The 15,089-nt window shown below is 38.3% G+C and overlaps 2 protein-coding genes across 2 annotated transcripts in view; one reads left to right on the top strand and one right to left on the bottom strand.

Annotated features, from left to right (window-relative positions):
* LOC146478983 (TNF receptor-associated factor 2-like) overlaps nt 1-15,089 on the top strand; it is a 255,231-nt gene that overhangs the window by 104,564 nt on the left and 135,578 nt on the right. The gene's annotated exons all lie outside the window — the stretch shown is intronic.
* On the bottom strand, nt 881-7,636 carry LOC146478994 (palmitoyltransferase ZDHHC12-A-like). The gene is made up of 4 exons (XM_085111188.1): nt 7,503-7,636; nt 7,273-7,427; nt 5,706-6,001; nt 881-2,984 (listed from the first exon to the last, which is right to left on the bottom strand). Exons 1-4 carry the CDS (start codon nt 7,597-7,599, stop codon nt 2,672-2,674), a joined length of 861 nt encoding a protein of 286 aa, XP_084967314.1. The 5' UTR covers nt 7,600-7,636; the 3' UTR covers nt 881-2,671.

Here is a 15,089-nt window from a genome sequence, read left to right as displayed (position 1 = left end):
TAATGCAAAAGCAAAGCAAACGCATCACTCAATCGAAAACCGCTCTATTCACTGAAAGCAAGCAAACTGGTGACGTCAGCAGATGAAAACACCCTCAGGACAGAAAGTCCGATTAGATTGTAAGGAAAAGTCTCCTTCGAACTTTCAAAACATGGGAAACGTTCAGAAGTGCCCCAGAAGGAAAATCTCAGTTGGCGACTGCAGTTGGTCAAGACTTCATTTGCAATTATTCGGAAGGGCAATTGCTCAATTTACTCGACGATGTTCAGGTAATTTCACATATGTTCTGTTTTTTAGAAAAAGAAAAAAAACGGGGTTTTTTTTCGACAACGCCAAGAATAAACCGTGCACAATCCTCCACCCTTAAAAACCAGGGTTCGTACTCTTTTGAGCTTTTGAAATTCCATGACTTTCCATGACCTTTTCCATGACTTCTCCAAGTTTTCAATGACCTAAATTTGACCATTTTCTTGGAAATCATCTTTCATTCTGGGTACGTTTTCACTATTTTCTTCGCAAACAAACCCAATTTATTTTGCACTTTTTTATAAACATCATTTTCCATGACTTTCCATGACCCACACCTAAATTTCATGACTTTCCAGGCCTGGAAAATGAAATTCTAAAATTCCATGACTTTACATGTTTTCCATGACCAGTACGAACCCTGAAAACAAATCAGAACAGTTGATGATCTTTAAATTTGTCGGAAGTTTATACTTAAATTATTTACCGTTATGGTTGGAATTACTCAGGTACAACGTTCCCCAAAACAAGAGGATCTATTCGGGGAATGGGATTTTGTCCCCTGTAAAATGTTGTCTTTCCTTGTAAAAGAACGAACAGATGAAGTCGTGCATTTATACTTAAGACTCCACAATGAAATCTGAACTGTAAATTTTAATCTTAAATATTTCAGTTAACTTGCACACTCTACATAATTACAATACATTACAGTGTCTACGTTGTAGTATTTTATATTAAATTCTTGAGATTTGTTTAGTTCAATAATAATTACTTCAGAGATCACCTATACTATGGTGACCTGTGGTGATAATTTAATATATGCATACACTTTACATTTTCTTATATACAAACACATTATTTTTCCATTTGCAACAGACTGAACTATGTACACGGCATTTTAAAACATGCCCTTGACTCTTACAAAAATAAAACTGATTTTCAACCATGAATTTGGTATCATTAACAACAACAAAATATTGTGGTAACATTCACTCAGTCAACCCTCATGCATATTTAATTATCCTATTGATCAGGGGGACATTACAGTGAAACTATTTGACATAGTAAATACATATGCATACTTGCAAAATCTCTCTCCCAGTATTCACTGTTTGACTCAAAACACAAACTACTGGTAACAGTCTAAACTAAAAGAGGACCTTTTCTTCTAGCTGTCTACAATAAGATTAGTTGTTGTTAATCTTCGGTAAATTCCAGGGGTTCAGGGTGGGGTGGGGTTTGTAGCAACCCATAATGAAATAATTTTCATCTCATAAAAATAACTTAAGAATTCATTACCAATGTTATTCTTCTCATTATGAAAAATTTGTGTATTGGAGTGTAAGTGTCACATGACTTATACACAGTTAGGCCCAGTTGATTAAAAATGATAACTCTTGATCCAGAAAATGCTACACTTTTGAGGCTGCTCATTAATAATAAAATAATAAAGATGTCATTGCCAGCCAATCACATCAAATGAGAAAAAGTGACGTATCATATTTTCAATACAATTAGAAAGCTGGGACCAGTTGTTCAAAGCCCGATTAAGCTAATCCTGGGTTAACGTGAAATTTGATTCAAATTTAATTATTAACCAATAAACATTTTTTCCTCTTCAGTTTTGACTTAGACTTTTCTTTACCTTTAGCTCAAAGTCAGCTTTAAAAACATTTTTAACGAGCGAGATGCAAACTTCGGTTAACTTTAAATCGGAGATTAGCTTTAATTGGCTTTCAAACAACTGGGCCCTGATGATCAGTGTGTCTCGTATATTACATCAACTCTGATGAACTTGGAAGAAAATCAGCCATAATTTTCACAAATGTGAAGGTGGTGACAAAGTTATGCTGTCAATGAGCAGACATTAAAAGACCTACATGTAGTTACAAGGCACTATGTGCTGTTGGCAACATAGAGATCTTTTATTTTGCTAACGGTTAAAAAAGGCAGAACTCACTTACTTAAAAGTGTGCATGAACGTTTGGTCTTAGCAACAGACTTGGTAAGGTAATTTGACCACTGTAAAGAGATTTGAGAGCTGGAGTTTGAAGCGATTGCCCTTTATCAGAGCAAATTCGAAATTCAAGTCACTCTGACGAAGGGCTTACCCTTGAAACCTCTTTCGGTGGTCAAACTACCTTATCAGCTGTTGACAATTTAACCACACATCCATTTCCCTTGTTCACTCACAAACTGCAGCACAACAGTTTGTTTAGAAACTAAGCCCCTTACAGTACTTAAAAGGTGTGGCCTATGTGCTGGTGCAATACCAGCTGGGCAGATTTGGCAAAATTGAGATACACCCCACTAATCATGGGACCAATAACACCAAAATACAAAGAGCACAACTGCCATGTATTTATACTGAAAATAAATTTTTACCTTAGCCATAAATTAACCAAACATCTTTTTTATGCAACATCTATGCCCAGCGATCTCTTTGTCGTAACAAGACCTCCCACTTTTGCACCCTGCACCTACACAGAAAGCTGTACACATTACAGAACACTCCTTGATCAAAAGGATTTACATCCTCACTCAGGGTCTTTAGATATGAAATTCTTGAGCGGGACATGTATTCCCATGTTGTCTGGGCTGTAAACATTAGATATGAATGACAGCAAAAAAGGAGGGAAACTACAATAAAAGTGAGACAAAGAACGAACATGGCGAGAATCAGGAAACCATTGGCCAGGAACCAGTCCAACCATGTCTTCTTGTGTACAAAAGCATACCTAAGGGCAAATAAATAAATAAATATTTGGGATTAATTATTATACAGCACAGGACACATAAGTAGCAATAGGCACTTTCAGATTTCATGTAAGGTGAGGGCTCAGGAAACAGGACAATAAAAAAGGAAGGGGGGGGGGGGGGAGAAGGGAGGGCTCCACCACTAGTAAGTAAGTACAGGTTACATTTAGAAAGATGTTAGGGGTCATTCATCATTTATTGGAGGGCAGGGAATATGGGTAAGAAATAAGAAAACTTTCTTATTTTTTTCATGCCCCCCCCCCCCCTTCCTTAATAAAACGAAATTTTAACTGAATTTTAATCCCCCCTCCTTACCCAACACTATAAAATTTATCTAAACTATGTAGTTGTTAGATTATAGTATCAATGTCCCCATTTTTCACGGGTACCCCATGGTGTAGTGTGTAGTGGTCAGCACATTGGACTAATTTATCTAAAATCTTAAGGTCAGTTGTTTGTGGTTTGGTCATTTCCTTTGAAAAGAAACTTTGTCCCATGTTGTCTCTTCCCACCCAGGTGTATAAATGGTATGAGTATTGGTGACAAAATGTTGGGGGTTTATACATGTAATACCTTACAGTGGACTACATGTACATGTAGCATCCCATCCAGCACTACTCTCAGAGCTCAGAAACCTGAGCTTGAGGCTTGTGTATGTATTGTTTTATTCTAACTAAACCCCTTTCCAAGAACCTGCCCCTCTGTGCCACTGTGTGTTGTGGAGAAGTGTCACTGGAGCTAGCAAATCCTTCCTTGATGTCATTGTCCAAGCAAAATAATGAGACACTGTGGTTGTTTTATTATGATTTGAAGGACTTGATTAAGCGGTTACCAGTGTTGCATGTTTATGAGGTCATTTCTGTGTTATGAGAACTGTACGGCTTTGGCCAGTTTATTATAAAATTGTTATTTCTTTGTTTTGGTGCATTTTGGCGAGGCAAGGCTTTGCTCATTTTTATGTCACTGTGTGATAGCTTCTACCACCTCTCTTATTAAGGTCCACATAATAATTGTAAACACAAGAATCATAGTTTGGACTGTGTAATTAGTGTTATCTTACAGTGTTTTTAACATAGTAGAAGTGTTGATCCACTGCTGCAGTTGTAGTTAACTAGAGTTCAAACATTGTTTGGTTACTGTTGCACTGCTGTAATTTACATTTTATTTTAGGTTCTCAATACCATTTTTCATAAACAAGTTAATAGTAAATTAAACAACAAGGTTTCATTTTCAGGATCGAAAATTTATGTTGAAATACAAGCTTTCGATTCGGAGTCTCTGACATTGAATTGTGACATTGGATATGAGCTCGAAAGCTTGTATTTCAACATAAATTTTCAATCCTGAAAACGAAACCTTTTTGTTTGATTTAATATGACAGGATCAAGGAACAATTGTTTCTTTTACAAGTTAATAGTAATTTGACTCTAATGTATCCCAGCACAAGCTTTAAGTTACTTCAAAGACCATCTACAAAAATCTACCAAACTATTGTCTATTCAGGAAATGGCAATACCAAATAAATAAAAATTGTACATTGTAATTTTAAGTAATGCTTCTTGATTTCACCAAAATACTGGGGTTTTGTATACTCTGTATGACTTGTATATTTTGCTTGTTTGTTTGAGACATTGCCAAGGCCCCCCTCCACAACTCAGCAAGTACTGCAGGAGCCCCCTTTTCACACTGGCGAAAATGTAAGTCACTCCAATTTCTCACCCATCCCCTCTCACCCCCCCACCCCTCCCGACCCCCCCTTGCTGATAAATAATGAATGGTTCTTTAATTAACTTTGAATCCACACACACACAAAAAAAAGTTCTATGCACTAAATCTTTTAAACCTTAAATATCCCATCTTTGTCTTGTGAACAAGAAGATGCCACAAAAGACGCAGTTATTGCATCAGAGATTGTACATGTAGTTGTTAAAAAATCCCACTGGAGCTTAAATAGTAAGTTCATCTCACATTAATTGTTGCAGATCGTGATCTATTTTCTTGCCAGTATGTATAAGAGTTAAAGAACTACATGAACCAAAAGAAAAAAACACCCTGAGGCTTAGGGTTTCTAAGTCTAGCAAAAGAAGCCTGGATATTCTTCTGGGGCTTTTGATTGTGCTTTAAAAAGGGAGGGGTTCACGGTTCTGCGCATGTCCATGAATCAAAATACTTTTTCGCCTTTGCTTGCTATGACCCAAGCCTGTTTAATTTAATTTGTTGTTTAAGAACCATTCGGAAGGGAATACGTAACTTTGGGTGGTATTTTTTCCATGTGACTGCGTTATTTCACATGCAAATAACTGCAAACACATCAACTGTGGAAATAAAAATCTGACGGGTCAACGCTGAATTCAATATCGACAATATGAGTACAATCCACTAACTTTTTCTGTGAATTTTGGTCATCAGTCATTTTGCTTAGACTAACAATTATAGAATGTGATTACTGAAGTACATGTGAGTGGGATTTTTAAGGCCATAAAGTTGATAAGAAAGAGAAAAGAGCATTTAGATTCATGCACATGCACTAAAATGGGAACCCCTCCCTTTAATCTGCTAGCATTGCAGTAAAAAAAATGTTTCACTCAAAAAAATTGAGCCCTCAAAAAGACTACAGTGTAGAAAGTGACGTCATGATACAAGTCAAATACATTTCAACTTAATGGGATAACGAACCAAATAATCCATAACTGAAGTCTTACCAAGTAATTTCAGTAGCCCATGCAATGAGCGCACACTGCGTCAGAAGAAAACACCAGAAGAATCTGTGATTTCTTTCCCCTACACAATTTCCAAGCCAGGGGCAGTGGTGATCATATCGCCGCACACAGCGGCCACAGTCTTCACAGTGCTTAGCTCTCAGAGGTTGTAATATTGCACAATATCCACAGCGTCGCAATCTAGATCCACCCAAAGGAGGTGTGGCTAAAATCTTGCAAGATTCCTCAGCATCTTCTCCATCTGATTGACTTTCCGAATCATTTTCTGTTTCTGCTTTCTACATTTAAAATGTCAAGGTAACACTCAAATAAACAGGATGCAGTTATCATAATGTGATTTTGTTACCAAAATAAAGAGTAATTCTTCAAAAGCCCAGCGACCTTACAACAAGCAGGGTTTGGAAAAGAAAAACAAAATTTAGCCATTTACACTATGAGGGCTCAGATCAAAAGCATCATCCAACCCCAAATGAAAACTCACTTCCCTAAAAAGGAAATTTCAGTGTTTTGCCACACCAATTTATGACCTATACTGACCATCAGTTATAATCTTGACAAATGTTTTAAAAACTTCTTCTCACCCTCCAAATTAATCTATTGTGACTTCTCATGCAAAAAAGTGTTTGTACAGTTGTATCACAACAATCATGGAATGAAATCTGTGAGGGGTTTCCCATATAAAAAAATGAGAGGTATCAATAGGTATCAATAAGGGTGCAAAAATCTAAAAGGACGACCAATTAGAGTCATTAGGTAGTGAGCCAAAAAATAATGTCAGGAACTATTTGCCAGTCAACTGATTTAGTACTTTTTAGGAGAGAGCAATGAATTCTGAGTAACAGCAACAAAATAATATTCTGGAAACTTTTAGGGTGTTTTTCTAAAAGTTTGCAAAGATTACCCCCACCATTTTGAAATGAAATGAAATCCCCTTTTTGTCCTTAAAGGAGTGCAAACATTTTAATCATTTAAGACATCAGAAAGTGTATTTTTGTGAACTTTGAATTGCCATAGTTTCTTGTGAACGTGAAATGATTGTTTTCGTTCTCTTTAAACGTGTTCCTGGTAAACAGCTGAGAGCAGGAAACGGAATTTACATGACATTGACTGTACGCTTCAGGCAATTTATCCCTCTACATATTACTTGATGAGTCCGTTTTGATTTATATTTTATTTCACAACAGTATCCAGAGAAACGTGTTTCTGTCTGCGATCTGAGATAAACGAAGATAAACGACTTTACGAAGCGTCAGCTTAAAAGTTTGACACATATCATTTACGTACATGTTAGTTTGGTTACTTTCCAATGTAAAGGATAGTTTATCTTGGTACATGTAACATCGAAGTAAAATATCTTAATCAGTCTATAAGCAAGAGTGGTGGTATACTTCCAGAATAAGATCAAGCACAAACTTTGTAACTGACCGTGTATTTTGTCAACAAAAGCTTACATTTAATTTTATTCATTTGAATCTCTACACTCATCTGAGCTTCCAGAAGACCGGAAAATTGCCCGGCTTTGATATGGAAAAACGCCGAGAGAACTTACCTCAAATGTAACCATTATACTCTTTTCGCCGCTAATTTCTGCAAAACCAGGATCCATACAGCTTGAGACAAAGTAGAAAATAAACCCGATGAAGCAAAGCGAGAAGAAGCCAGCGACATACAACCAGTTGCCACTGAAACAAGCCCGTCTTAATTCTGTCAAGATATCGTGAAATTAGACTTAAAAACTTCACATGACTACTTCTGATAGAAGAAAATTACCCAAATTACCTGTATCTTTGAGAACTAGAATAAGGACAATGCCTGTTGTTAACGATACGTGAAATATTCGAGAGAGAACTCTTTCGTGGCAATTTTTCACCTCCATCTTGGAGTTCTATTGTGTTGGCTGGTATCGCGGGCTCACACAATCACCTGATGTAAGTCGCACGATTTTTCAACGCGTTCACATATCTCCACAGCTCAGATCAAGGTCTAAAACGACTAATCCTGTTAATGAAGTGGAGTGGAAAACTGTTTTGTTAGGTTTTCGACAAGCAATTTCATTCCCGCTGACGGATAAGTTGCTTGAGAGAAATATAGACCCTTAGACAAATAAGGGACCGGAGAGAGTGAAATAATGTTCCGGGTTTTCTCCCCGTTTGCGACTCAGTTTCGCTCTTTCAGTTTGACGGAAGAGTTTTTTTTTTTTTTTCTGTGGAGGAGAGAAACAACACGGTGAACAAAGGTTAACGATCGCGAAGCCTAAATAAATCCCTACTGCAAATTCCGATCAATAATATATTGGAAATTAAATATAATTCTTGACAGAAGTTCAGGCTTCAGGCCGGTCTTCATCGTTTATTGCGACAATACTGTTTCGTATGGTTCGAAGTTATCGGACCACACTCATCAGGCAATTTTTAACGACTGACTTTTCAAATAACAGGCTGGTAGTATATATGTATGCGCTTACTTTTTGCTTTAGCAGCTGTTTACTGAACTTTTAGTTAATGTAGCGGCTTTAGGTAACCCTTCAGTGAGGAACTTAGGTCCTGTTTAGTAGAGTTTTCCTGTCAATACTTGTTCTTTGTATTGCCAAACTATTAAAGATTGTATATGAAATACACATATCTGAACTGCGGAAAAAAAGAACGAAAAAGTGAATGATCATTGCAGCCTTGTAAGAAAAGAATTGAAAGAAAACCTGAAAAAAAAAAATGAATTCTCAGAGGTCATTGATCCCTGCATTCAAGTTTGAATTTTATTTCAGGCTTTCTTTTCGCAGCTACTCAAGTTGCGTATATAAATGCGATAGTTGTTTATTTATTTATAGATTAGATTAGATTTCTCATTTTCGCTTTCCTCGTTGAAGATGAGAGAACTAAGATGCATGTAGATGAAGCCGACTCAAATGGAAAAACCAAGATCGTGTATCAGCTTTGCATTATATGGTCAGTTCTTTGATGATCTTCTTTTTGAATGATTGAAAGCCCCAATGGGTTCACTTTAGCTCTTTAACACACACTGCAGAGTTAATTCTCTGATCCATCATTTTTGTCATACATTGGTTCATGCAAATAGGTGTCTGATTCCTTCCTCCAACAGAGAGTACCAATGACTGTTATTTCAGGTTGTACAGATTTGAAGCTGTGCTCATCGCAGTGAACCCATGAACCCATAAATTTCCCACTGATACCGAATCATTGTTATTCCACCGCGCAGAATCGTACTGTAATCGTTCACGATCAGTGGCCGTTTAGCCAATCAGATTCGTATATTCTCAAGTCTGCCTCCCATCATTTTACATCGGCTAGAGCGGTTTGCTGCCACGTAAGAATGGAAAGTACACCTTCTATAATCATTTTAATATAGCACAATGGATCAGTTATCAGTGGAACGGTAGTGGTGATTCATGATTTCTGAACTTATGGTCTTATTTAGCCTGTGAACAGGCTCCCAAGTGGGGTATAGGGCGAAGATAAAGCTCTCGCCCCGCTGATTTTTCTTTGCGCCCTATACCCCACTTGGGAGTCTCTTCACAGGCTAGGTCTTATTCAAATCTACACAACAAGTACTTCACCGATTTTATGGGCAGCGAAGGCAGGAACGTGACAAAAGATTTCAAGTCCTTGCACGGCTCACGACCACCCCCGTGAAATTTGCGCGCGATCTTTAGGACAAACTAAGGCCCCGCCTATATGGAGAAAAGTTGTCCCGAGTAGAAGAGTCACTCGCCTACCCGAGCTACCCTGGGCGAGCCAACTTTTCCTTCATTTCCTTACAAAACTCAGTTGGCGAACTGTTTACACAAGAAACTGGAAGCTGGGCCAACTTTTCTCGATATAAATACTTTGGCTCGCCCACTCGCAGTCGGGTCAACTCCGTCAAGGCGAGAGCACGCGCAAGCGCTGTTGGCTCGGGCAAAGGGGTCAACTTTTTTTTTCTCATATAAACGCTCGCTGAGGTTACTCGGCTGGGAGGGTGACCCTCTTTCTCGGGACAACTTTTCTCCATATAGACCTGAACTAAAGTTGATTACAGCCGGCTACATGCAATAGGCCAACTACTCATGATTAGAGAAAAATATATTTATGCAGTTATCAGTTGTGTTAGTTAGCGATCTAGTGTCAATAACATACGGGCATTCAGAGCAACACGAAAATAAGGACAACTCCAGCAACCTCAAAGGTGACATAACGGAACTGACGTGACGTCAAAAAGTTTCAATAAGCACAACAATCGCTTTCACATACGCTGTAAACTTTGATACATCATCAGTTTCTTGCAAAACGACAACGAGATCAGAGATGACCAAATTCAAGGTTTGTGGCCAACGTGAGCATAAAAAAGACATTTTTTTCAATTCTTTCTTAACTTGAACAGCGTTACAGCCAATCGGTTTCTGGACATACACAGTCCGGACTTTGCACAAATTAAACGCGACGCCGGAATGAATGCGAAGTAGTTCCACGAGTAACGCAGTGAATTTATTTTTTTCCGGAAAAGACGTTTTCGCCGGCGTTGCTGTAGCCGGTTGCTTAGCAGAAAATTTATCAAAACAGAAAACATGGACGAACAGGTGGCCCCAGACCTTGAATATCATAAAAAAAAGGGAAACAAGGTGAAACTACGATAGAAAAATGGCTGTATTTCTCCCCCGGCCATCAAAGAGTGGAAACTGCCCTTGAAATCTCCGCCAACTGAGCCCAGCGGGCTGGAGGAGATTTTACTGAGTATTCCTTGAGTGTTTAGCTTTTTTTTTTCTTGGGAGATTGAAAATTCTGGAGTTCCGCCTGGTTTCAATGTTCAAAAACCTTGCTTGTTATCCACTGCATATTTCAAGTATCGCAGTCTAGTATAGTTTCAGTTGCCGGCATTCCTCTGATTCTCTGATTGTTTGTTAAGCCTCCAGAGGGGAAACCGTATCTTTTGTCAGTCTTCCATGATGGCAATGAAAACATCTCACCACTACAACCAGTCTAATCTATATTAATTGAACTTGCTCAAGCAATAATCCATTTACAGTTCTTCAGGTATCCCGCTGAAGGCATCTGAAAGGTACAAGATTTTAGAAAAAGAAAAAAGGTTAAAACTGTGTGGTAAACAACAATTGTTATGTTCTAGTTGACAGAAACTGTGCAACTTGCCAGCTGCATGTCTCCGGCTTTCGCCATCTCAGTTTGAATGACCTATCACGTTCAGCACTCATGCCTTTATCGCAATCGTACCGATTTATCGACCCGTTTAATAGATTACAAGATTATAATCTGTCGGTCGATTTATTTTTTTGTTGTTGTTGTTCTTGCTGTTGAGGGGCGAAATTCAGCTTGATTCGTCTGATTCAAAAAATCTGTACTGCGCACTGCCACAGATTTTTGTAAACCGTCACTTGGGCACTCAGCTAAACTCCCAGGGAATTTGAATGATTGAATCGCTCAAATGAACACGAAGGTGTATGTACTTTTCTAGACTTTCTCAAAGTTCTCGTCAGTCACTCTTTCGGAGCATAAAGAAGAAGACTTGACTTGTTTTTAGAACTCTTCTGCGCGTTTGATAAAATACACATGCACTATAGTGTCCACTGAAATAAACTTTAATCAGGTTGAATCCCTTGTAGGACAGAAACTCTCTGATCTTGTAAATAGCATGCATATACATGCATCACCGGTGATGACTCTCTCTCAACCTTGTATTACTTAACAGAAAAATTGCGGCGATAAAGAACGCCAACTGGATTATGTAACAAACAAACAAAAGCGAAAGTTGTAGATGTAGGACGTTGTAAGCTTGAAATTTGACCTTGCAAAAATGCCGTTTACTGTTTGCTCCTAAATCAGGCAGTCTAAAGAAAAGTTACTACTTTCGGTTTCGATAAGCACTGGCAAAAGGGTTAGGCCTCCGCAATTTATACCATATGTAAATTACCCGAAATTTAGACCCCCCTGTGGTCTGACCTCTGGTAAGCGACCACCTCCCGTAAGCGACCACATATCCTTGACATTATGGGTGGTCGCTTACGGGAGGTTCGACTGTATTTTTCAATTACACTCGCTACACATGCATGATGGTTTTCCGTATTTTCGCCGCAAAATCTGGTACCTTAATGTCACTTTGCGAGCCTCTGTGTTCAATACTCTTTGTAAAGCCAAATTTACCGAGAGTTAGCTAGAGTCGGCTGCCGCAAAACCTTGTACCCAGCACTAGAGTACATGTAAGCCACGCAAAAGAACATGTCACAAGAAACTTGACTTCATACTACTGCACATATGCTCTTTGATAGGTGCCTTCGCCACGTCCGCATAAATTTGTTGTAATACTATAAAAGATAACTTAAGAACATCTTTAGAACTTAAAATTCAGGCCCAAGTTGCCAAAAAAAAATAATAATAATAATAAAATAAAAAGCAAGAACGTTCAGGGTTGGGAAATCTAATATCAGTTGGCTGGAGATATCTGTTGTTGAGCGACTCAGAGCAAAATCAAATAAAGCAGAGGTATCTGCCAGGTCAAAATGATTTGTAAAAATGATTACAGCGTTCGGTGGCCTGTTTGCTACCTTCGACGGATAAAAATGGTGCCGGAAAAGTGAAACATATTGAGAAATTGAAATATAACGGATAGTACGCATAAATTAAGAACTAAAAATACATCAGTTAAAATATGTTGCAACATTTTTTTAACATATCTTTTTAGTTCTTAATTTACGAGTGCATGCTATTCGTTATATTTAAATTTATGTTTCTCTTTCACACATCATTTTTAACCGTCGAAGGTAACAGACAGGCCACCGAAAGTTCACAATCTTTTACAAGTCATTTTAACCAGAGACCGCTACTCTATATTTGTTATTATAAAACCTGGTTCAGTTCTTCTGATTTAGCTTGAGTTACGGCCGGCGTCCTCGATTTGCTTTCGATTTACCGTGGAATGCATGGGGTCATAATTAAAAGAATTCCAAGGAATTATACATTCGTTCCAGTTGTTCAAACTGGCCGGCATGACGTCTCACAATTATCTTTTTCTTAGTGAACAAGAATCCTGTTGTAAAAAAAGGTGCAAAATAAATATATGATGCCCAGATGCAATGGCTACATTAATATAATATATTGCTTTGCATTCACGAGTTGTCAATAAGAGCCTATGATCATTGCTAAAATTGGGCTAAATCGGTCCAATTAAATGAGCTTTTAGGTTTCAACTTCAATTACAGTATTCAGTTCTATCCACACAACAAGTATTTCGCTAAAAGGTTATTTTAACGTTCTTTTGTTGGCTTGTTTAGTCCACAACGTGAGTAAATGTTCAGCAAAGAGGGAAGTAAGTTTGATGCGCTGTGGGGGAGTGCTCAAGACGTAGCAACGTTATTAATTAACATTGTGGTTAACCAGTTTTTACTTGTGGCTTACCCAGTTGCCCATCAACCTCTTGAATTGGCATATGATCTGTACGACTTGACGTCTCACAGCTAACATCAAACAAAGCCACCGAAGGCACAAAATCAAGAAAACGGTGCAAATAATGATTACTGTCATGGCAATATTTTGCTGCATGTGCCGAACAAGGTTGTTTGAACAAAAACTTTATAGCGTGCTCTGATTGGTTGCACGTCCAGGTGAAAAAATTGTTCCACCTGTAATTAAGGTTACTGGATTCCTTCGAGAGTGGTTTTTTTGCCAAAAAAAATTTTGAGGTCAAATTAAACATTACTAGTCTCGCTTCATTTTCAAAAAAAATATATATTATAAATCTTGAGGCATGCGCGAATTATCAACAAGAAAGTTTTTTCAAATGAAATTCTAACACCCGCCAGACTGCTATAAGCCAATTAAAATGTGTCAGCGTCAGGGCTTCCCGTGATGTTTTTTGCGGTAAAACATCCGGAGTCGTTCATTTTGTGTCGCCTCTCTTCCTTTTGTTTACGTTTGCAACTTGTGATTTATTCACATCAAGTTTTCGCTTGTGTTCGTTTTGCGTATCGTGTATGGCGAAAAATAAGAAAGAAAAGAGTCCGTGGTCGAAAACTAAGAAGAAAACTGGTCCTAAGAAAAAGAATAAAGTTTCCGATGAAGGATGGCGAAAAATTCTTGCCGAAACCGCATAAGCGCGTAGCGCGTAAGCCCAGGTACAATAATCAGAATAATCGATATCGAGTTATTTGAGGCTCTTTCCTTTCCCACATATTGCGCTCAACGCTGGCCTCCAGGCTGCAGTTGAAAATATCTCCATCAAACCTGAGACTAACCTGCAAAGCAGAAAAACTCGGATATTGAACTGCAAGTTTGCGACGGCAATTTATTCGCATGGATAATGTATATATAAATAGCCCTTCAACGTACCCCAGTAACCGCATTTCTGCCTGCAGCTGTTCTTTCGAATCGATGGGGCTCACCGTCGAGGCCACTGCAGTTTTCCTTTTCTTCGAAGAATTTTTTCTACCCGGCATTTCGCAAGGAAATTGGAGAAATTCTGACTGGTAGTAGAATTGCAGTCACGCACTCAACATTTTCCGGCGCGACACCAGTAATCTCAGGGAACTCAGCAGTGGGTCTCCTGTAATTCTATTGGCTTTCGACGTCGGCGGCATCCACAGTGTTGAAATATGGCGCAGCAAGGGCGTGAAATGTTTGTAAATCTTCAGAAGCGGAAAAAACCTACTTCGTTTTTACGCGAGTGTGCTTTCTTTAAAGTAATTTATACGGTACAAGGATTTGATGGATTGCCTTGAAATTTGGCCCGAAGATTCCCAAGACACCGGGCAAAAAAACTGTGTGAGGGATTTTCGTTTTGTAAAATTGATCTCCCGGAATGACCTTCGTCGTAAAACGTATCGGTGAATTTTTGATCATCAAAATTGACAGTAAAATTGCGAAGCAACCAAAAGGAATATCGAAAAAGCCTCACACACTTTTGTAGAAAAAATCAAAGCGAAATAATTTTTACCGGATAGTACCGTTTCATTATGTTTGTAGTGATATATAGTTTATGGTTGTTGCATTTAAGACAGCGCGCAAATGCTTTTTTTTCGCGAAGGATACCTGCGAAAGTATCCGGTAACATTAAAGGTTGCCTCAAAATAAACTCGAACATATGGACTGCAGCCAGTACCGTTTTTTTTTTAACCGTCACGGCTTGGCAAACATGGTTCGCGTTATCGAGGGTAAATTATATACAAAATCAACGGGGAAGGAAAATTGCTTCGAGTTATCGAGGGTTCGAGTTACCGAGTCTAAAATTATAGTAAATGTATGACGGAAATCCAGGGGAAATCGATTTTTGGTTGATAATTAATATTTAACAATTATTCGCCGAAGGCGAAGTAAGTATTGGTGAATATTCCCCGAGACGAAGTCGAAGTAAAGATTGGTGAACGTCGAG

Source organism: Pavona decussata, unplaced genomic scaffold (genome assembly GCF_977016875.1).
Source record: "Pavona decussata unplaced genomic scaffold, jaPavDecu1.1 SCAFFOLD_61, whole genome shotgun sequence".
Taxonomy (NCBI): domain Eukaryota; kingdom Metazoa; phylum Cnidaria; class Anthozoa; order Scleractinia; family Agariciidae; genus Pavona; species Pavona decussata.
This window is presented reverse-complemented; position numbering and strand designations above follow the sequence as displayed.

Coding starts and splice junctions, on each gene's coding strand:
- LOC146478994 (XM_085111188.1), bottom strand. CDS start 7,599: ATGGAGGTGAAAAATTGCCACGAAAGAGTTCTCTCTCGAATATTTCAC. Junction 7,428..7,502: donor TCTAGTTCTCAAAGATACAG/GTAATTTGGGTA, acceptor ATATCTTGACAG/AATTAAGACGGGCTTGTTTC. Junction 6,002..7,272: donor GTATAATGGTTACATTTGAG/GTAAGTTCTCTC, acceptor TTTTAAATGTAG/AAAGCAGAAACAGAAAATGA.